General features: G+C 41.4%; 1 protein-coding gene across 1 annotated transcript; it reads right to left on the bottom strand.

Annotated features, from left to right (window-relative positions):
* Window positions 1-2,335: 2,335 nt before the first annotated feature.
* Esd (esterase D) lies at window positions 2,336-23,430 on the bottom strand. Its single transcript, XM_021647052.2, has 9 exons — window positions 23,313-23,430; window positions 19,127-19,201; window positions 16,465-16,553; window positions 13,690-13,788; window positions 12,774-12,898; window positions 8,914-9,033; window positions 7,352-7,450; window positions 6,566-6,733; window positions 2,336-2,563 (listed from the first exon to the last, which is right to left on the bottom strand). Exons 2-9 carry the CDS (start codon window positions 19,192-19,194, stop codon window positions 2,483-2,485), a joined length of 849 nt encoding a protein of 282 aa, XP_021502727.1. The 5' UTR covers window positions 19,195-19,201; window positions 23,313-23,430; the 3' UTR covers window positions 2,336-2,482.
* Between the last annotated feature and the right edge of the window lie 1,029 nt (window positions 23,431-24,459).

Genomic DNA, 24,459 nt, shown 5'->3' with positions numbered 1-24,459 from the left:
GTAATAGCCAGAACCTGGAAACAACCCAAATGTCCATCAACAGAGGAATGGATACAGAAATTGTGGTATTTTTACACAGTGGAATACTACTCAGCAATCAAAAACGAGGAAATCATGAAATTTGCAGGCAAATGGTGGGATCTAGAAAAGATCATTCTGAGTGAAGTATCCCAGGAGAAAGAAAACATGGTATATACTCACTTATATAGACCTATAAGATATGATAAACATAATGAAATCTATACACCTAAAGAAGATAAACAAGAAAGCAGAAATGGGGTAAGATGATCATTTAGAAAGACAAATGGGATGTGCATTTGATGTATGATAAGAGTCTACCCCTGAAAGACTCTACCTAGCAGTGTTTCAAAGCAGATACTAAGACTCATAACCATTCCCTTCAGTGCTGGGAATCATATGAAAGAAGGGGAGTTAGTATGATGTGGAAAGGATAAGAGTTCCACAAGGACCAAATATATCTGGACACAGGGGTCTTTTATGAGACTGACACTCTACCAAGGACCATGTATGGATATAACCTAGAACCTCTTCTCGGATGTAGCCCGTGGTAGCTCAGTAACCAATTGGTTTCCCATAGTAAGGGAAACAGGGACTATTTCTGACAGGAACTCAATGGCAGGCTCTTTGACCTCCCCACCCCCCAAGGGAGGAGCAGTCCTGCTAGGCCACAGAGGAGGACTTTGCAGCCAGTCCTGAAGATACCTGATAAAACACGGTCAGATGAAAGGGGAGGAGGTCCTCCCTAATCAGTGGATTTGGAAAGGGGCAGGGAGGAGATGAGGGAGGGAGGGTGGGATTGGGAGGGAATAAGGGAGAGGGATACAGCGTTATTAAATGTAACTAATAATAAAAAAAATAAATTAAAAAGAAAAACAAGAAAAAAAAAAAAACCTCGACTGTGGTGATGCGCAGGTAATTCCAAAATCGAAGAGGGAAAGACAGAGGATCTCAGAGAGGCTACCCTTTTTGGTGAGCTGCAGGCCAAGCAGAAAATGGGCAGCACTCCTGAGATAATGCTTGAGGTAGTCTTTGGGCATTCACATACATATGCAAACACATACACTTGGACAATCACACAAACGAATGCACACACACACACAAGTCCTAAAACCGCTTTGACAGAGCTTGGGGTAGCATTTATAGTTATAGAATTTACCTTCATTAGATTGTTCTATAGGCAAGTCTGTAGAGCATTTTCTTGATATGGGAGGTCCTAGGCCACTATGGACAGAATACCCAGGTGGTCCTGGGCATGCTAAGATAAGCTAAGCAAGTCACGGAGTAAAGAGCACTCCTTTCAGTACCTGGCCTGATTTCCCTCAGTGATTGACTATGATGTGGAAGCATAAATTGAAATAATCCATCTCAAGTTTCTTTTGGTCATGGTGTTTACTCCTAAAACGCCAGAAAAAGCAAACTAAGATAGGACAGAACCTTTGCGTTAACAGAACAACTCAAGGCAATCCAGGCTCTGTGTCTGGTTTCTTTTTCATTTTTGTTTTTTCGAGACTGTTTCTGTGTAGCCTTGGCTGTCCTGGACTCACTTTGTGGAACTCAGTGATCTGCCTGTCTCTGCCTTCCTGAGTGCTGGCATTAAAGGCATGCACCACCACGCCCAGCTAACATTTAAATTTTTCCTATCATGTTGTGATGTATGATTATGCCTTGTGCTCTTGGAGATCAGCCATCATGTTGGTGCTGGGAATCAAACCCAGGTCCATATTAGGTTTCAAAAAACTTTTCTGTTAAGTTTTTCAGGGAGCAGTGTGGGTATGTTCAGAGTCTAGTGGCTTTTCTCTGTGAGCTCACCAAGTTAAACTCCATATAGCTAAGATAAAGTATTTGCTTAGAGTAGTGTATACTTTACTAGTCTTATATTTTCAGGTTGGGTCTTATTATATAATCTTGAGAGACTAAAAAAACCCCAAACCCATATTTAAAAATGTATTCAGCTCAACATTGAAGAAACTGGACTTCAGCTGAGGAAGTCTGCTGCAGACAGCTTTGTGATGATGTGCGTTTACTCAAGTCTTCGGGGACCTCTTCCCTGCCCTGTTGATGACTGGTTATCAAATGGCCTTCTAAAAATCAAATCCTTGATAGACAGGAAAGAAAAACGAAGTGTGGAGAGACCATGACTAATGTCTGGAGGGATGAGAAAGTTGTGCTGAATTACCTTTAGGTCCTCTGACACACAACTCCAAGAGAACTGTGTTCACAGTCTATGACTTGAGGGATTTAACAGGGATTTCCAAACGACTCAGAAAAACGGTCAAGCATTAAACTCCTATGTAAATACTGGCAAAATAACTACTTAAACTAGAAAATTTGATACATTTATTCAGAAAAGTGATTCAGCTGCAGGAGAATGATCTTTTGAGAGAATGCAAAATCTTTTACTCAGCGATTCTGTTTATTTCAACTTTTATAATCCTGATGAGATTCTCTTGTCTGAAGCTTTTCATGCATTCAGGTATTTTGCGTGATGCCTGATGTGGTCAGCGATGAAGGTCGCAATGAAGTAGTAGCTATGATCATAGCCCTGGACAACAAAAGAAGACATCGATCCTCCATTATTAAATGTCTGTTAGGATTCACTTGAACTCCCCTGCCATTTAATGTGCTTGCACATGGTCCACGTATTTTAAGTAAGGTTTAATCAAAATCAAGGTTGTCATCTATTTAAAAAGCAGTAAAAATTATGAAGGGAAATCAAACATTAAAGAGAGGCAATAATCCATCAATGAAATGACATGTGGCCTCACTGACAAGAAGAAGCAGAATCAGGTTAGAAACATGGGCAAGACATGCTAATTCTCAGAAGCAGCATGCCTGACATAAAAATAATATCAACCTCTAAAAGGCAAAGGAAGTACATGTGACCACATGGAGAGAGAACACAAAGACGCCTAAAGGCTTAAGAAATCAACCATTGACATCACACATCGAAAGTAAGAATTCTAACCCTGGTACGGGGAGGTGGCTCAGTTGGTAGAGTGCTTGCTTTTCCATCATGAGGACCCGAGTTCAATCCCTAGAACCACAACAGGGGGTGGGGAGAGGGGAAGTGTGTGGTGGCTGCACTATAATTTTGTAGTGTGAGGGAAGTGAATCCCTGGGGCTTGCTGGCTGGCCCCAGGAGCTTATCTTCTTGTCTTTTTTTTCTTTTTTTAAAGGTGACAGTATCTGAGGAGTGACACCTGACACTTGTCGGCCTTCACAAGCACAGGGACATGTGTGAACATGCACCCCCACCCCCGAGAGAGAGTGGAAGGAATAAGAGTCCCCTACATCCCATATCCTATCTTGACTTGAGAAGAATGGCTTCATTAAACCCTCCATCAAATGGGGCAAGCAGAAGAAAAACGTGATGTGCCAAGCGGCTGAGACAGAGCTGAATCTACCCCATCACTGAAAGCCACTGTTAGGGGGGATGGAGACGCAATCCACCCTGGATTCGGCAGGAAATACGTTCCAGTGTGGACGAAGCCCAGTAACTTGAGAGTAACTTGTGTCCAAGGGTAGAAGTACATCAGATGGGAGCGGCCTCATGCTCAAGAGCCTGGAATTACTTGGTTTGCCACGGCTCAGGGATTAGACATGTGGCTGCTGCCTGCCAGGGAGTTGTAATACTCCATGAAGGAGTTTCTAAAATATCAAAAAGGCAAGAGACCATGCTGAGCGACTGGCATTCTGCTGAAGGTGGACAAGCAGAGCCAAGTGTGCTCTCCTGGACAGGGTACAGGGTCTGGTTCTCAGTCTTACTAAGTGAGCTTCCCTCGCTACATTCTTGGACTAATTAGTCAGTGTGGTTTGCTACGCAGCCTGGGCATTACCTATATTTAGCGACACTTGAAGGACCTTTTCTCTGCTACTCCAAACTTTACATGGAAAAATGCTCCGTAGGGAAAGGCTGGCTGTGGGACTGTAAACACATTCTTCCAGTCGCCGTCAACTCTCAGATAGGAGTAGCGTTCCGGAAGGGCGGTGCTTTCATAAGCTTTTCTAGGCCCAACTAGAGTTGAACCTTGAGTTTGTGAAGATCACTGTTGAGAGACCTTCATTTGCTTACGTAACAGCCACAGAGTCTAGGTGCTAGAAAATGACCTCACACACGGGGGTCAAGACAGCCCCGAATCTCCAAAATGGCCCTGAGACTTGAGCAGGGAGGCTAGCATTCCCTTTTTCTCTTTTCCCAGAATAAACCTTCCAGATGTTTCCTCAGTATCAGGCCACTGGACTTTTCTCCTGGTAACTAAAACCAGGACAGCTAAGGCCCTACTTTTGCAGAGTCAGAATCTCTACACACTGCCAGAGTTCTGCTGCTGCATAGTGCTCTTTTTTTTTTTTCTTTCAATTTAGAGGCCACTGAGCCCCAGAGTAAAAACTATTCAAAATAAGTAAATATCCTCATGAGCCAGTCCTTTCTTCTCAAGCAGTCTTTTTTGACAACTGACCAAGCGCGAATATAAATTGAGAACATCTAACATGACGGACAGACAATGAAGGCAAGTAAAGCAGGCACAGACTGCAGTCACATCTGTCTTTCTTTTGAAATAAAACCTGTTTTTTCAGCTTAACTTTTCATAACACTTATTTCATATGGAGATAGTTATCAAATGATGAAGCCAGTGATTAAAAAAATAGCAAAAAATACCTCAAAATAATCAAACCAAAAAAAAAAAAACAACAAACAAAAGAAGCAAAAAACAAAAAACAAAAAAAACAAACAAACAAGAACAACAAAATCCTAACCAATAAACTACCTCTCAGACCTGAGGGACTCTGAGGTCAAAAGTGGCCTTTGCAGCCGCTGCTCAGCAGTGTTATAGGGATTCAGTTATAGCACACCTAATGAGATCTGCTTCAGCCTGTGCAGTGACACTTCATTCCTTTGCTGGAAGAAAATGAACAAAGAGGTTGTGCCTCATTTCAAGACTGTGATTGGTGATTTTAATAAGTTCCTATGTTTTTAGAAGAATTTACTATTCTATCTTGGTTCCTCCCAAGAGAGCCAAACTCGTTTCACCATGACATGGGGTACAGGCAGGCATTTTAGAAATTAATACACTGATTTATGGTTTTGTCTCTAACAGTGTCATCCATCTTCTAACTATAAGCTGTTGTTTTAACAAACAAGATATTTTCAGACTTTCCTGGGGCAGGAGCTCTACAGAAAAATCAAGATTTCCTGGACCAGTCTTAGGGGAAGCAGACAAAACACCTAAATGCCAGTGCCAAAAGTTAAGGTCATCTGAAGAAAATATGATTACCGTTTACAGTTATAGTTGATGCAGTTAGATACAGTGCCAAAATTATAACCAAACTGCAATTGGGGTTTCTCAGGTTGGCTATTGAACTGAACTAAATGCAATTATCATGGGAAATGTTGAAATTAAACGAAAATAATTACTTAAGGATGGAATACACACATACACAGATGTAATATATAGGGAAATTTATATATATATAATCTCGTATAAGCTAGAGAGGTAGCACACTATGCCCGGTTTCCCCTTGAGCTCTTATTCATCCCTTTGCTCTTCAGAAGTGTGGTGCATTGTCTAGAAAAGGCTAGGGAGATGACAGGACAGCAATTGTGGTCATGGTCTTGTATAACAGTACTGGTTCCACCACTGAGTATGACCCCAGGTAAGAAACTTAGAACTATTCTCTAAGGGTAACATGTCTATAAAACGGAAGCGCAGAAAAGGAATGGCCACAATTGCTCGTATGAAGACTGCCAATGAGCTAATCCTCTGAGAGCACAGTGCGAAGAGCGGACCACACTGCACACTGGCCAGATCTTATCTGAGCACTTATTGTCAGAGTTATACTTTAGGTAGACATGTCTGACACATCACCTTTAAACTTCAACAAATACAGTTTTATATCATGATCATTTATGATTTTCAGTGTTCATTTTTCACCTTGAAGTGGATGTTCTGTTTCCGTTATGTTCTGAACCTTATGAGTGTTTTTAAAAAATAAAAGTAAGATTGCTAAACGAGAGTAGCACAGAAAGGTGGACAGTGGGCTGTCAGAAGTATTCGGAGGAAGTGTGCCAGCCAAGTGCAATTCACCCTCACAGCACAAGAATGATAAGCAGCACATCAGCCAAGTGAAGCAATAAAGGCATGAGCTTGTGAGACCAGACAACGTTCGGTCTCAGAGGCCGAGGGAGTCCATGAAGCCTAACAAAGGGCGTGGTGGCCAACGTTGTAGAGTAATGGTGTCTGTAAACAAAGTCAAACCCAGTCATCTGGAGACTAAGCACCATTCAAGCCTTGAATGTCTTGCTTTATACGGCCTGACGAGGGACAAAACTGCTCTTATATCTTACTGCTAAAAGCTTTCTTATTTAAATCATATTTGGCCTTAGGCATCACAAATTTCACTTCAGGTACCCTAATGTAATTAAAAACTTTTTACTGTCCGCGTTACCCTATATTTTAAGTATCTAAAATAAAGTTAAAAGAATTGTATATAATCTTGCGTTTTTTAAAGTGTTATTTAGATCAAGCTAAGGTTTCCTGATACTTGCCTCTTGTAGCCTAAAAACAACAGGGATTTTCTTTTCCGTGCAGGCAGCTATGAAGTTATCAGGGAGCAACTGCCCATTTGAGAGAAACTCGTCATCTTTTCCCTGATCAATTAATATGTCAATCTGGGACCCCGAACAGGACTTCACGAGACAAGTTGCATCATATGCCTGTAAAAAGAAGAAACAATGAAAACCTAAGTGTCCAGAGTGGTATTTTCCAGAATATACTGTACTAGATAAACTTAAAATTATTTTAGCTTTTAGTGTTAAGTCAGTCAGACACCCAATTAAAAAGTTTAAAACTAGCTTAGAAATAATGGTATCTCGGAAATATAAAGGCAATAAGCAGCAGAGAAAGCAGCTTCAGGACAACTGCCACGATCACAACGACTACAGGCCAAGGCCACTATCATATAGTTGTCCCTGGGTGTCTGAGCATTGGTTTTGGAACCGTCTCCAAGATCTCAACACCTGCAAAGCTTAAGTACCTTACATAAAACAGGACTGTTGTCATATAACCCCACATGTCCTCCCCTAGATTACTCCTGGAACCTGCTACAGTGCTGAGGTAGTAGCAGAGGACAAAGACAATGAGGTCTGCACATGTTAACTGCGAATGTGACTGAAATGAAAGTATCCTTTGGTTCAGTCTACAGATGTAGAACCCATGGGAATGGAGGAGTAACTACATAACAGTCAACATATGTGATTACGTATGTGTATGTATGAATGTATAACAAACCTGAAAACTTAAAAATGGTACAGGAACAGTGGTCCATCACCTACCTTCCATTTATTTTCATCCGGTCCCAAATATCCATTAAAAACTTTTTTGCCCCAAGGACAGAGCACTGGGTTGCAAATTGGAGCAAATGCTGACACAGACTTCAGAGACAAAAGGAAATTAAAAAATAGTTATATTTTGCTAAATCAAATACAGATGTTTGTAACTTGCAACTCTGCCTTAACACAAAAACGCCGCAGCTGTGGCCTCTTCAGACTACAGCTTTGTATAATCGGTTTCAAAAACTCACAAACCAAAGTTTCTAATGCATGAGAAGTCAACCGTAAGTACAAACAAAAGTTTGTGCTCAGGCTTTCTACTCTATTTTCCACTGAGAATTAATCTGAAATGATCTACACACTGACACCTTCCTTAGTGAAACTGTCACTAAATGAGGCATTTCCTTAAAGAGTACCATAGAAGCAAGGACTACCTCACAATGCAGTCATTTCCAGCACAGCTTTCCGTTCTAACAATGTTGATTGTTAGAACAGAATAATGGGACACTAGTGCATTTCTCAGCTTTAGAATTCTCAGTGTGTACAGTTCTCATAGCTACTTGCATTATTAAAAGACAAAAAAAACTAAGTTCATAAAAAAATTCAGTTCACCCTTTCTACGTTAGACAAGAAATTCACTGACTCACTGTGAAAAAACTGGAAAACTAGCTGGGTGCGGTGGCCCACACCTGTAATCCCAGCACTCAGGGAGGCAGAGGCAGGTGGATCTATGTGAGTTCGAGGCCAGCCTGGACTACAAAGTGAGTCCAGGACAGCCAAGGCTACACAGAGAAACCCTGTCCAGAAAACAACAACAACAAAATACTGGAAAACTAAACCCTTATGTTTTAGTGTTGTGTAATGTAACTGCTCTGAGCACCATTTGTGTATCTCAGCAGTGTGCCTGAAAATGACCGCAGTTTAAAGGAAAGGAAGCAGATTAAACCTCCAGATGCCAAACAGCCTGTGTTTTCAACATGCATCCCCTCTCTTAAACACACTTCATTTCAGTTGCTAAATTCACTATTTCTGTTGTGGGCTTTTAATCTTGGCCCGTTAAAAGCAAAGAAAATCTACAGAGCCTTAACTAAAGCAGGGGATGGAGATGAGGGATACTGAGAGGTGTTTTTCAACCAAGTTACATTTCAACTATTTGTCAGGTCACAAGGAATATCAAATTCTCAAAATATGAGTGTCCTCCACTACAGGCAATCAAAGTCAACATTACAGAAATTTATTCAAAAAAAGAAATAAATGATATACTGATAGTGCCACATAGTAACATTAACCAAGACTAACATTCCTGAGGAAAAATACGCTCAAAAGTAAAGCGCAATGGAAAGGTAAGCTATATTTTTCTAGAATTTCTATCAGGCTAGTGAGAACCATCTTACAGAATGTGTCCTGTGGTCAGTACCATAGGTACATTAATGAGGTCTGCCAACCTGAAACCCCCAACCCTAGAAAGGTTTCACTCCCAATTCTAAGGCTACTTCAAAATTTCAGTCTGTGAAATCCTGTTGTCCCCAGAAGTGCTTTTATCAATGAAGCTAGCGTTATCTTACTTTGTATTTTCCAGGATTTTTCAAAGCACAAATCAGAGCTCCATGGCCTCCCATGGAGTGACCAAAAATAGACATCCTCTGTGGGTCCACTGGGAAATTGGCATTTATGAGTTGTGGAAGCTAGAAAAAAAAAAATTGAGAACATGATAAAAGATCTTGGAGGAAATAAGTCAGACATGTAATAGCGGCATAATCACTACTTCATGAGTACAGTTGTACAGTGGCTTGAACTGGTGAGGATTAAAAAAATACTTCATGAGTACAGTTGTACAGTGGCTTGAACTGGTGAGGATTAAAAAAATACGCCCCCAGGTAGACAATGGTTACTCATGTCACTGAAAACTACGTGTGCAGATGTTTCTTAAAGCAGTGGATAAAGTTAAGAAGATGTCGCAGAAGAACCCTAGACTCCACCCCCGCCCTGATATTTATTTATTCAGTGTGCGTCCCACACGCATGTGCGCTGTGCACCACTCTGGAGTTCACAGGACAACTTGTGGTGGCCCAGCTCTCTCCTTCCAGGTTGTTTTGGGGATAGAGCTCAGGTCTGCAGGCTTGACAGCAAGTGATCTTACTGGGATCTACAATGCTTTAAGGAAAGAGGACTTTAAGGAGGAAAATTATGCCAGACGATAACAATAACATTTGTTACGATAAAAAAGTTTTCAAGATACAAATGTAGGAAAATGTAAGAAGTACGTGGAAGATTATGAAATTATTAAAATTAGAATAATTCTGAAAAATACAGCTAACTTTAATAGGATGATATTACATAGGATGATAAATATTATGATCTGAACGTACATAGAGACTGTGGACGTACACACAGCCAAAGGCAGCAGAGCCTTAAGACAAAAGCTTCCAAGGGAAAAGGTTAACAGCAAGAGGAAATGTGACCGCCCAGCATATGAGGAAGATTGAGTGGATGTCACCCTCAAACTAACATTCCATGCAGAGGGCTGCTGGCTCTAAAGAGAAGAAACTCAACCCAAAATGTATTTGTTTGGATTCCACTGAGAGAAGGAAAACTCACAAATCTAGTTTTACAGCTCTGAACTGGATATGCAAATTGCCCTTCCGCCACTACTACAGTAAGTCACAGGAAACATTACAGGTAGGGCAGGAACTCAAAACCATCCCACCAAGAAAGAACTACTGATCCGTGCATGCTACATTTAAAAAGGCGATTTGACTTTGTTTTTACATTTCAAACATTTTCTCTTTTGCACATAAACATTCCTAAATTGTCTTGTGTTAGCTTTTCCATTGTGTAAGCAGTTTTACGATCTGTGTTCCATTTATTTCTGCACCTGTCCTAGTCTACTATATTTTTCCTATGCACCATCCATAAATGTCCCATCTCACTCCTATTTCCCTCTCTTCTCTTTTTAACTGTAGCACCCACAGTTTTAACCATCTTTAAACCCTGTGGGATCTTAGCCACATCCCAGTACTCCCTTCCTTCTACTTTTCCCTCCTCATTTCTTTCTCCTTTGCTCAAACACTAATCCATATACTTCTTTAGCCTATTTCCTGTGCAGTCCTAACTTTAGTCCCAAATTCTCCCACACTACCTTTGTTTGCCACTCAAATACTAAAATTAAAGAGATGACCAACTCCATTTACACAGCGGGCCTACTTAGCATTTGTAGTTGCTTCTGCAGTGAATAATAGTTTTGGGAATTATGCCTGGTGTCCTGAGCACATGGACTAAGGGTTTATCCACAAAACAACATCCTCAATCTACTGCAGAGGAGAGATGCCCCGATCCTACTACCATGTTGTCCAACTTGAACCTTTAAATACTTCCAATCAAAGACTATAATCCAACCTGTGAAGTAACCACAGGTACACAAGTCCCAATATGCAGAAATACTAGAAACATGAAATCAAGGCAGTAGGATGCCTGAAAAACAAAACAAAACCAAAACAAAATTTAAAATCCCAAACAATTTCACACAGGTGGATTCCAATCAGAGTGAATTATACCGAGTCTCAGAATTAATGAGGACAACTGTAAGAATGTTTACTGAAATCAAGAGAAGACAAATAAACTAAATGAATTTTAAAATAATATGAATAAACAAATGAAACAAGGAAATCAATATAGGATATGATAGAGGAATTCCATAGAAGGAAAACTACTAAATCAAAATCCAGTTGAAATTTTAAAATGAAAAGATCTTGATTAAATAAAAAATTTAGTAGAAAGCCTCACCTGCAGAATAGATAAAGTTTATGGCAGACATAACATTAGGGACAGAAGATGAGATAAATTACTTCTCAACCAAACCCCTGAAACTTGTGAGAAAATGGAGCAATACATTGTCAGAACCAAAATAATAGTCAACTCAGATTAATATTCCCAGCCAAACTATCCTTCATGATTAAAGCAAAAACCTCCAAGATAAACAATTAAAAGATTCATAACTACTAGGCCAACACTACAGAGGATACTATGTACAGAAGAGAACACATTCCTAAGGCTACAGTAAAGAATAAACCCTGCTATAAAAGTGGATCAACAAATGAATAATAAAATGGCAGGAACTGATATACACTTTTTAATAAAAAAGTGCATAGAGAGGGTAAAGGCACTTGTCTCTAAGCCTGACAACCTGAACCTGAGTCTGGGCCCAATGAGTAGTCAATTCATCAGAGACAACTGCACATCAATGTCTCCTTCAGCACTAGTCACAACACCTAAATTATGGTATCAACCTAGAAGTCCATCAACAGAAGAATATGAAACAAAAATGTGGTGCATGTATATGGAATTGTATTCAGCCATGAAGAATGGAATTATGTCATTTGCGAGAATAGGGAGATAGCTGCATTATGGAATAACATGTTAAGCAAATTAAATTAGACATATAATTCACGTTTTCTCTCCATTTGTGGATCCTAGATTCTATATAGACACAAAAAAATCATTTATGTCTCTATGGCATGAAAGACTCAAGTAGGATGCCCAAATGCAAATGGTGTTGCTCACACTTAAGAAAGGCACAACTAAGAAAAAGAGATTCACACGTTTTAAGTGAGTTTACGGTTTTGTGTTAGGCTGTGTTCACATCAATTCTAGAATACATGTGGCTATATGCTGCAGGTTGCAACATGTCTGAAAGGGGAATAACCAGCAGTAAGGGAACAGAGAGTTAAGGGGTTATGTGTAGAGATTATTACTTGTATGAAAATTCTGAAACCTAGTATAATGTACAATGAATATATGCTAACAGGAAAAAGAAATACCAACATAATCAATATAAAAAAAACAAATATATATAATAAATAAACAAAAAAACGTGATTGCTGTTTAGTGTATAAAAACTAGGGTGAGTGGGTGCTGGCGCATACCTCAGTGGTAAAGTTTTTGCCTACGCATGCACAAGCTCGTGAGTCTGACCCCATCACCAAAAACAACAAATAATTCACCACAAACTATATCTGATTCAACTTTGTTTCTGAGTTTTTATGATCTATGTGATAAAACCCAGGGAAATGCAAACACAAAGTCATGTTTTGCCATTTGCCCTTCCTAGTCAAGGCCTTGCTCCTACATAAGATACAGGACTGAACCAGCTCCAGGACCTGAAAGGCTGTTTCATGTGCTATCTTCTAGACAACCTGCAAAGTGTGCACGGATCTGAATTTAACTATAAAAATCCCTGAATTCACACTACTATTAACCTAAAACTGCAGCAACTATTTTATTATCAGGCCTTGGAATCTTCCCCAAATTAAAATTGGTTTCCCAGTGTCAATGCCTACACTAAAATTCTCAAGTCTGGAAGGGCTTTGTATCTAAAACCAAACTCTCAGTGGTCGTCAGTTAATAATTACAAGACAAATTAAATTACCTCCTCTGTTACATAAGAGTACATTCTGTAGTTAGTTTTCCAGGGCTCTTCAGTGGCATTCACGTAAAAGCCAGCACCGGTGCCGAAGTCCCAGCTGTCATCTTCTCCTTTGATATTGCAGCCGCCTAGCAAGGAAGGTTATACTTTCACCTACTCCACAGTAATTCCCCATGGTGAGTAACATAGTTTTAGTTGGCTCTAGTGGCACCCACCCACAGTGTCTGCACTTGGGAGGCTGAGGTAGGGTTGTTAGTCAGCCTGTCAGCCTAGGCTGCACAGTGAAATAACAATACCCAGCACACACAGGGAGCTGAATATGTGAGTCTACGCAGAGTGCAGCTTCCGTGAAACACTGTGAACTATCTGCTACTTTTAGAGACACAGAATGGGATTCACCTTTCTGGGCCCTTTTATCTTGAATGGTACACGCCACTTGTTCTGGCCAGTGAGGTGAGAGGGAATGACCTTCCAACCAGACAATTCCAAGGTAAGCTACCTTAGCTTGAACTTCCCCCTACATATTCTGAAAGTTTGCACCCTTATTCTGTCACAAGTGGCTCAGATGCTCTTTACTTTCCAGGACTGTTTTGTAAGGTTTTCCCTGACAACCCTCCCGGACTACCAACACTTCTTTAAATCTCTTCATCATTAGGACCTTGAGGAGACAGATGTCAATGTTAAAAATCACTATCTTGAGATGAAAATGTCTCCTTCTGTTCTTTGGAGTTATTTTATCCAATCTACAGCCCCAATCTACAGCCAATATCATGGTATTTCAAAGTCATGCTGTTGCTTGGATGACCAAAAGATAGTAACAGCAAAAACGTGAGAGGAGTTGTATAGTGGGTATCATTTTAATCATGATGTAGACTTAAAGGCTTAGATGTTTATGAAGCATCTGAGCAAGAACACTTACGGGGGCTGGTGTCCGGAGCAATGACGACAAGGCCATGTTCTGAGGCAGCTTGCTGATAGCCAGACTTTGAAATGAAGTTTTGTTCTGTGCAAGTTAAACCTGAAGATAAAAAGGTTGTTATGTTAAATTACCCTGTGAATATTCTACAAGCTTAAATATTTTATCATACAGGAAATCAGCTAGTTCAGTAGTATCATTAGGTACCTAAGACTGATGTGAGAGTGGACAAAAGTGAAATAGCAATGACACTTGAGCTGGATCCAATCCGGCAGCCCTTTTGCAAAGGTCATTGCTAAATATCTGAGTACTAGCAACAATGAAGCTTACTGAAATGCATATGCTACAAATTAACTATGAAACATTTATAGTTATTGTCCCACAACAGAACAGCGACTAAGTCTACTCATAACCAGTATTAATTAATAAGGCACGAAGTTACAAGTAACATTAAAGTTGATAGCTGAATGCTTTTGGGACCTACAGATTAGGCTTTGCACAAGATCCTTACTGTGCCTCCACTCTTTCATTTGAAAGTTAGAGACGGAACTGCCTGCCTCCTCCTCATAAGCAGAACATATATGACCACACGTAATGTCCTGTGAATGGTACCTTGGTCAGAGTGAGGATTCAAGTAATCAGGACTTATTCAAAGTCTGGCTTCAGCATCTCACTAAGGCAATTGTCCTGTCACTGATGTAAACAAACAGGAACCATATTTACACTCACAAAGCTCAGGTGTAAGCACTGTTAGCTTCCAATTCTGATCTGGGCTAATAGTCTCTCAGCAAGGGATACAATTTTACTAGCTCAGTACAAGCAGCAGGAAAAGTATAGGTCTAGGCTGATTCAGAAAACTGTCTGTGACCTTGGACAGTACTTAACTTTTCTGGGCCTGTCTTCTGTGAATTAAATGATTTCTAAGGTACCTTATCTAGCCTCAATAGAAGATGGGCCCTGTCCTATTTGATATGCCAAGATGGGCTTATACCCATGACTCCCATTTTCTGAGAAGAAAGGGATGGGGTACAGGGCGAGGAAAGGGAAGGAGAGAAGGAGGAACTGAGAGGAGAGGAGGGAGGGGAACTTCCTACAGGGATGTAATGTAAATAAATTAATTTAATTAATGAAAAAAAAGATATCTTTAGCTGCATAATTAGCATGCTTTCTAGCCAAGTATCTAATTTTATTACTATTGTTGTTGGCATGTCTAACATACTTTTAAGAAAATCAAAATCTTTGGTGGTTTGAATGAGAAATGTCCCCAATAGGCTCAAGCATTTGAACACTTAGTCCCCAGGTAATGGAGCTAGCTGGGTACGGGAGGCATGGAGGTCCTTGTGCTCACAGATAAGCACTAGGGGAACCAGGAATATTAAACACAGAGTGTTGGCTCTTCAAAGGAAGAGATGTACAACATGTTTTCCACCCAGAAGGTTGAGAACAGATTTGCTTAGCAGCCTGAATTCCCTTCTTGCTTCCCCCAGATCAACACTATGCTGGCTGTGGTGTCTGCAGAGAGCCCCCACCTTTGGAAAGGTCTAAGAGCTACTTACTAGGGGAAGGATGCTACTGGTTTTGAGAGTATACAGACTCACTCTGCTTCCAGTTTGATCTGCTTCATGCTTCCAGTTGAGGATGTGAACAGATTCCTGCCACCACATCACGCTGCTCTTACTACCATGCTTCCCTGCCATGATAGACTCGGCCTCTTTGATCTGTAAGCCCTGATAAACTCTTCCTTCTATGAGCTGCCTCTAGTCATGCTATTCGAACACAGTGAAAGAAACTAATGTGGAAATGCTCCTTTTTCATGTGTTAAAATAAAATTTCCACTTAAATTTTAAACTAAAATGTTTACTTCCCTTTTCACACTGGCATTAGGGTATTCTCCTTGATGGATGCCTGGGTAGGAGCTGTTAATATAAAAGGTAGTTTTATGGAAACAAAATAGCATCGTGACATTTGCTGTCACTCTCTCCATGTTTGCTGTGCTCATCTATTATGAAAGAGAAGTAAACTTAGGGGCTCAGAACTACTCCTGTGCACCCTTGCTCTCACAGGCTATGCTACTATCTGATTAGGAATATTAATCACGGGTTAAGAAGCACTGTGTTCTTTGGGCTCCTTAAGCTGCTGCAGGGAAGCCTTAGGAAGTTCAGCATTCAGAACACACCCAGGAAGTTTCTTGTCTGTAGTGTCTAATGCATGCATCTCTGTGTTTCAGTCCCACCTAATACTGTTCTGTTGGACCACTAAAGTCTTCACAAACTCCAGAAATGCTTGGGCAGGTACAAATTATGTATAAATTTTCCAAATTCTTATCACTGAATACTGAACTTTACATTACCAGCTAAGTTATTTGGTCTAATTGAATAGGAAATTAAAATGGAATTCTCTTAAATCTGAAGTTATGCTCAAGATACAGTTACATAATGGAATATGATGGCCTTTTAAAATTTAAAAACAGTATTTTATTGTTTTTTAGTTATGTGTATATGTGTGTGCATGTGTGAGTACAGGTACCTTTCCCCTCAGATTCTAGCAGATGGTGTTAGAGCCTAGGATCTGTAGTTACAGGAAGTTGCAAGCTGCTTGATGTAGATTCTAGAAGCCCACCTTGAGTCTTTTACTAGAGTAGTATATGCTCTAAGCTACTGCGCCATCTCTCCAGCCCCATCTGAAGTTTTTTGTAAATGACTCAAAAAGTATGTAAGTAGGTCACAATAAAAAGGTAAGCCTAAATTCTTTTATGAAATTCAAAAGTAAAATACGTACCGGACAACCAGTAGAGTGAAGGACGCTTTCCACTCTCTGCCTGCGGTGGTAGGTAGACAGCAAATCTCATTTTACATTTCAGCTCAGCACTGTAATTTTAACAAGCACAAAAAAGTATTAATGCCCTTCATTCGTCAGGACAGAAGCTAAGTAATTTAGCATTTTGTAAAAAGGAAGACTATATAGTAAAGAATTTTTTAAAATGTGATTTAACATTCACAGTAAGTGCCAACATTTTAGAAATACTTTACTCCTTAAAAACAAATAAACAAACAAACAAACAAACAAAAAAAACCCAAACCAGTCAATGCTGATCTATTTCCCAGCCTGAGTTAAAAAAAGAAAATCAATGAAATCCTCAATGAAGCATTTCTATTAAAAAGTCCTTATTTCTAATGAGATATGACATACCAAAGCATCTTTTATAAAAACTGAATTCCTAAAACATGGCTTTTCAGTTCTGTGTTTGCTGCTGGGCACTGAAATGCACCACACCCTCTGTCAGCACTAATATTTCACCAGGGCTACTTCGACTGCAGGTAGATCACCTTGCTTCCTGATCCCCGTCTTCAGCTCCACTCCAGCCCCTCACTCTGGGGAGGCATGCCCCCCCCCCGCTGCTTCCAGCAAAGAGCAATGGAGATACATGAAAAAACGCCTTTGTCCACTCCACACATGACGTGTGGCCAGGCGCAGGCTCATCCTTCAGAATTTAAGGCACCGCCACTGTCTCCTTGATTCTGGTATAGCTCCTGAGCTAACCTGTATCTCCAAACAATCTTAATCCATTTTCCCCTCTAAGTGTTTACAGGTTCTCTTTGTTCCCGATGCTCTGCTACTTCACAGTGTTGTTGGTGCTGGTTTCATCTACTGTGCTGGTTAACTCTTTCAATCTGACCACTGAAACCATTCGGTTTAAGAATTCTAGAATTCACCCTTAAACATTTATTTATGGATTTATTGTGATGGTGTATTTGTGTGGGTACACATACGGTGTAGTGGTCAGGATGGCTTGTGGGTCAGTCCCCCTCCTTCTACCACATGGGTCCTGGGGTGTGGTGGTTTGAAGAATGGCCCCACTGGCTCATATATTGGAATGCCTTCTCCTCCAGCATGTACCTGCCTGCTGCCATGCTCCCTTCCCCACCATGATGAGGATGGACTAAACTTCCCAAACTCTCAGCACGCCCCCCCTCCCCCCATTCAATGCTTTCTTTTCTAAGAATTGCCTCGGTCTTGGTGTCCCCTCATAGAAATTGAACAGTGACTAAGAAATGAGGACCAAAGAAGTCAGGTCATGAAACTCGAAGGCAAATGCCTTACCTACTGAGCCATCCTGTCAGCCCTAGAATTATTTCTTTTATTCTTTGCATCAACACAATTTTAGTTTTCAAACTCCTTGGCACAGCTGTTGGATTTCTTAGACTGGTCTTCCTGTTTTCTTAATTACTATTTTTGCCATACACTACTTTCTAGAAGATTCGGTTGCCCTCTGTCAACTCTGCTATCACATTTTGATTTCTGGGTATTTTCAAAGGCCCTGTCCACTAGGGTTTGAAGTTGGTAATCCTCTCATGCCTGTGACATCCGAACCTTCTGCTCTACAGTCTACTCCCCTAGCACCTTTCCCTTTTCACTCTCTTCCAAGCATCACCTTTCCCACTGGGGACCTTACTCAAATATCTGGAGATCTTCGGTCATTTACTTAGTTCACAGTGAAACACTGAATGTATGGTTCACAACAGTATAGCTTGTGAGTCTGTTATCACTCTCCTACAGCTGGGGTCTAGCTAGATAGTTTTATTAAAAGGTCTCCATCGCCACATCTGCTCTCCCGGAGCAGTCAAATTCCCAAGAAAAGCCTGACCTGTCGGATTTTGGAATCCGCTGGGAAAAATTCAGTGGGCCAGCTCTTCTTGTATCTGCTTGCATTGTTTTATCTTCCACCAATTGTGTCTGGAATTCCCCAATACAAAATGTCTACCTTCAGTGGAAGCCTTCAGTCTTTGGCCAGAGCTGGGAAAGCAGCAATGTGACTCTTGAGCACATTGAGACAATCTGAGAGCTCTCTGGTTTTTATAACTCTCTGAAAATAAACTTCCAATTCATCATCCTGCCCCTCAGGCCCATCCATTTTATCTTTGCTGTATTGTCAGTACTTCTTAGGAGTTTACATAAGTTATGTCACTTCTCAGGTTAGAATTTAGTTTTCTAGGCTTCGCTAAGTTACTATATGACTATGTACATTTCTGTGTTTAAAATATTGTTCTCAGCTTTTTTGTCTCCTTCTTGACAAGCACGTGTGTGTGTTTGTGTGTGTGTGTGTGTATTTAATGCATGTACCCACTTAGTCAGATTTCAGGAGGCAAATATGTCTGCTATGCTGCTAATTTAGTCAAGTGTAGGTTTGTTATACTAGAAGACCCAGACGGAAGATGTTCTCTGAATTTTTAGATGGTTTTCCAGAAAAATTTAGAAGACCAGCAAGCCAAAGCTTGAGGACAGTCTGCAGTCTCCCCTTTATCTCACAGCACCAATCCCAATCCAGGAACATGTTTGCTGAAATTGTCAGATAGACAGTGGGAGGGGGGGGGTTATGAGGGAAATTTTTGTTGATAATAAAGATAATAAACTGGAATGAGCAGTGTCTACGATTGTTCACCTGTCATGTTCGAACACCTTCTGCAGTCCTCCAAAGCACCGGTTGCTGGAAACTTGTTTCAGTGCCATTTTTCTCCTGTGGATGAAGACGAAGCCCAGTGATTCTGAAGGCATTTTAATTCCTGAAACCCTGACAGAAAGCTGTTCTTGGATCAGCTATCTAAACACAACATATTCTCACACTCATATGTAGCCAACCCACACTTGTTTCTAGAGAAGGCCAGGACTTCGGTGTATCTATCCTCAGTGAGGTCTGTTTCTGTTCCTGTTCTGGACTGTCTCACATTCTTTCAAGACAGACCTTCGGTTGCTTATTAATTTAGTAAATTACTGAACACTTACAGCACCGTGGGCATCTTATAAGCACAGCAGTTACTCGTCCTGTAAGGTTTTGCAAGATTTTTTTTTGATCAACATTTCTTTCAAACAAGTCAACAGGCAAACGTCAGCCTGCCAGTTGTGAACTAAAGGAATAGCTTGTTGTCAGGAAAATTGAAGCCTGGCAATTAATTTCTTTTCTCTGCAATGAGCCTATTTGGTTTTCATATGAAGAAACATTTAAACATATATAAATATATTACCTTTCAACAGAAAAGGCATGGAAAAAACTGGAAAAACATTTTTTAATCATAAATACCTATTATTCAGAAAAGAAATGAACTGATTCTGATGTGTATCTCTCACAGGAAGATTTCTTCCCTTCCCTTCCCAGAAGCACGGTTTCCATACACTATAAAATATAAAATAACATGACAGGCAGCAGGCACGGGTTTTACCGCTCTGGTGGTCTCCTCAGTGACGTAACCGGGTGCTAGCCCAGGCTACTCTTAGAAGTGTAACACCAGCTTAAAGCGAATTTCGGAAAGGCCTTTGTACATTTCTAAACGAGAGTGATTTCAGTTCTGTCTTTAGATTGGGGTACTTAGTCCTACACTGGAGAGCTGCGATTTGAACTTTGGTGAGCTGACCTCGGAGATGCTTCTCTTGGCAGCTGTGTGGTCTCGCTGCCTAGAGGATGGCGGAACACTCTGGTTCTCCCTTTTACTATAACATACTCCAGACGGACCAATTCTATCGGATTTGGGTAGTTACACACAGAGAAAGTCTTGTTGGTTCATACATAGCTTGGGTTTTAACCAATGAAAGACTAATTCTCAAGTGACAAAGTATTCCATCGCAGTAAATTTCAGTTATTGTCATTCATGTTCCTAAAACATTTAACATTACAGATGCAGACGGCATATACATTTTATACACATATGAATGAGACCAAGGAATACAGTTTATTCCACAATGAACTCTTGCTTCCTTCAGCCTAGCAGAAATTACATCTGCTTCCTTAAAACATGGCACAGCAAGCACATATCCGGTACCTAGAAACACTTAATAATTACTGTTATTTGGAGAACTGATGAGTAATTTTTTTAACTTCTTCTATACCTCGAGAAAGTTAAAAAAAAAAAAGCTTGATGTTTTTTGTATCATTTTAAACTGTTACTTACTTATCTGAATAAACCACAATTATTCTATCTCCTCTGCCCTTTGACTGTTGCTTAGTTCTAAGTGTGAACTTTTCATTTGGCCAGAAAAAACATGGTTAAAATCCTTTTTTAAAAAAACTTGGTAGAATGTCCCTCCCCTGAAAGAAAAGCTTAAAATTTTCTATTATTTGTCTTATAAATTCAATTTAAATCAAGTAAACAAGATATGGTATACTATATTATATAGTTATATTTTTAATACAATTTTTCTAGGTGAAAAGTAAGTTGTAAACCATATTACTATCATTTTTAACTGAGTCACAAACAGTGAAATTTAAAGTTACCTATCCAATTGCTACTTTTTTTTTCTGTCTGTACCAAAGGGCAGTGGATCTCAAAAGAAGAAACTGATCATAATCAGGACATGTTTTACCATAGCCCAGACTACCCAGAGGTTACACACACTTAGGTATTTTCAACAGAGACACTCTTTGGAGGCAGGTGAGTGTTGACCTGGGAAATGCAGCTGATGGGACAAACAGCCATTTCACCTCAGCCCCCTAATCTACCTTAACACAGACACAGTCAGCACAGAGTTAGCCAAGGACGGATACACACATAGCTGTAGAGGGGACACAACACTCGGCCAAAGACTTAACAGAACCATTTGCAAAGCTCAAAAAGCTCCTTAACTACTCTAAAAACGTGAGGCCTAACACCAAATGGTTTTTATTAAGAGAGAGGCATATCCATGGGGCAGCAGTCACTTATTAATTGAAGTTAGGATGAGAAGGGGAAAGAGGCAAGCCACCTACTCCTCCCCAGTTCCTAAAAAGAGCCTCCTGCAGGCACTTACTACAGGAGGCATTCTGGGGATGGCATTGCTACTGTGGGAGAGGACTGTGTAGGGCCCCAATGATCTTCCAGCCGGAGGAAATATGGAAGCAGGAGACAGTAATGTTGACGGTCTGGATCCAGTGCAACCAGCGCTGCCTACTGTGTGATTTCTTCTTAGTTTTTACTAAAAAGTTTGTGAAGATCAAAAACAGAAAAAAACAACCCTGACAAATAAGAATATATTTTGCATAACTGTGTAATGTTGAAGAGTTCTACTAAGTTTGTAAGCTAAAAAAGTTAAATTATGCGAAAGCCGATTTATTTTTGAATAAGATATTTTAAAATAAGTTTAGCATAGCTTGTTTGTGAAACCTATAAGCTTATCCTAAGCTTTCAGGGTGCCTTACACTCCCTGACTGACTCACACCATAGTTTACTTAGTGACTTCAGACCTGGAAGAGCCAGTTACAGTAAGCATTCTCTCTCTCTCCCTCCCTCTCTCTCTTTTTAAAAAAATGTTTTATACCATATTGCACTGCCCCTTCTTTATGTGTAGATACACAAGCAGTTAGAATTGCCCAACATATCCTATACATTGTACACATTCATACTCAAAGAGCCACGTAGACTTGCGTAAGCTCATTTTGGGGTGCTCACACAAGAATGAGCTCTCTTAGTAATACATTTCTCAGGACCTACCCTAGTGGTTAAACAATGTGTTGACTGTATCTATTTGTCACAAGGCTTAATTAGGGTTTGGTGAAAACCCTTTGACAATGAACATGCACTTTTGCTGCTTTGCGGAGGGCACACTCTCATAGCACGGACTATCATTTCTTTACTCAAAGCCTCCTCTCCTTGCCAGAAATTCGGTTTCACCCAAAACCACCCCCCACCTGTACCTCTTTCCTAGCTCTCATCATATACTCTCCCTCCCCACCCCCCGCAACTCACATTCCCTAAATTTCAACTACATTTTCCGGGTTGAAAAATCTAAACCTGCCTTTCAATATTAATATTTTATGTTACGCATTAGTGACAGAATTGCTACGTCCTTCTATCGCTAGCTAGTAAGACTCAAGACGTTTAAAATTAAACTCAGGTTGTTCACCTTCAGGCAACTTTCTTTTTCATTGTCCTCAGTTTCCAGACCCTTGCCTGTAAAGCTTAACTTACACCCGAAATGTGAACTTTAAGAATTCCCACTATCAATTTTGGCTTGGTGGTGCATCCCTTTAATCTGAGCACTCGTGAGGCAGTGGGAGGTGGATCTCTGTGTTCGAGGCCAGCAGGTCTACAAAGTGAGTTCTAGGCCAGAACTACACACTGTCTCAACATTCAAAAACCCACAATCATCCTGGCAATCACATATAGCTAATAGATATTATCTATATCTACATTATATAGATAATACTAAAAACAGTAAATGCCATCTTTCTGACCAACTGAGGACAGCATACACCTGAACTGTTATCACCGGGCTCCAGCTCCGGGTGCCAGCGCTGCCGATGGCGCCTCAGGCTGAAGTCCTAGTGGGGTGGCCAGCGGCCCAGGCTGGGTTCCGGGATCGAAAGCGTTCTCCGTACAGCAATGCTTTGAGAGACGCTCGCACCAGAGGGCACTCCACCAACCCGACTCCCAGCGAGCCTGGCGCCCCAGGTCACACATTGTTTCCAGCTCCTCGGAGTTAATGCGATTAGCAGGCCCCGCGGAACGAGGCCCGCCCTGCTTCGGCGGGACGGCGCGGGGATCGTCACCGCTCCCGGGCCGTCGCTGTCACCCATCCCCGCAGGTCCAGGCTTCGGCGCACGGCTGCCTCAGACCCGCGCGGTGGAGGATGCCTGAGGCTCGCCCCTTCCCCCGTCTTACCTCGGTGACCCGCAGCTCCGAACACTCCAGAACAGAAGGGTGGAGCTTTAACAAGTCCGCCAGGAGCCCCGCCCTCTGGCCCCGCCCACGCCGGCCGCCCGGCTCCACCCTCCAGGGCGGGCCCTGCGCGGAAGCTCCGCCCTCCGGATCCGACCCCCATGCTTTCTATGGGCCCCGCTCTCAAGGCCCTCCCCTTCTCCCCTCCCTAGCCCACCCTCCGGGGCTGGTTCCATCCCCAGGCCCGGTCCTCAGGGCGCGCACTCACCCTGCGGTCCTGCCCCGGGGATACGCCCCACTCGAGTCCCTGCCCTCTCTGGGCCCTGCTCCTCCTCTACAGGGCCATTCCCGAGAGCCTTTTCGCGGGCTCCTCTGTCGAACACTTTGTCAGGGTCAGCCAAGAGTGCATTGTCATGACACTGGACCTCTAGACCTCTGCAGCGCGCCTCAGATGCTTCCAGAGGCTCTCGTACAGCAGCCGGCCTCCCCAGTTAACTTGTGGAAAGGGCTTATGTGTAACTCTGCAGTCGTTCAAGATTTCAAATTCCCACCCCCATTCCAAGTCTTCAGTGCACCTGCTTTGAGTTGGTGCTTCTCGGGGGGGGGGGGGGGGAACACGTAGTAGCTCCATCAATGCCCATTTTTCTCCTTTCTTCCCTCAATAGAAGCTGAACTGTTTGAGTTGCTGGTTAATCATTTACAGCAGATCTCGACTCCATCCAGTTTAACCGGCGAGTGTACTTTGTTCAGAAAATTGAACAGAACAGGTCGCTTTTTAAGTCGGTATTTAGGCTGCTAGGTTGTGATCGCTGTCTAGAATCTGAGAGTTTGCCGGGCTCAGTGAGCATGCAGCCTATGCGTTTGCAATGGAATGGTCGGTCAGAAGAACCCGCTCTGCGTACAGAGGCTTTACATTTTAATTTTGCCGAGCGACCAGGCTAGTCTCGCTGAAATAACAAGTAGGTGAACTGACCATTATGGAATATGCCCTACGTGTGGATGAGCCGCCAAAGAGAACAGTGCTTTTCTGAGTCATGTGCCTCGGAATTGTGTACTTGTTTAATGCTTAATAAAAGAATGTTGTTTGGAGAGAACATTAAGCTGAATTATTATTGTTATTGTTGTTGATAGGGTCTTAAATGTAACTCTG

The sequence above is a fragment of the Meriones unguiculatus genome, chromosome 9 (genome assembly GCF_030254825.1).
Source record: "Meriones unguiculatus strain TT.TT164.6M chromosome 9, Bangor_MerUng_6.1, whole genome shotgun sequence".
Classification (NCBI taxonomy): Eukaryota; Metazoa; Chordata; class Mammalia; order Rodentia; family Muridae; genus Meriones; species Meriones unguiculatus.
Note: the sequence above shows the minus strand (reverse complement) of the source record. Positions and strands in the feature narration are given on the sequence as shown.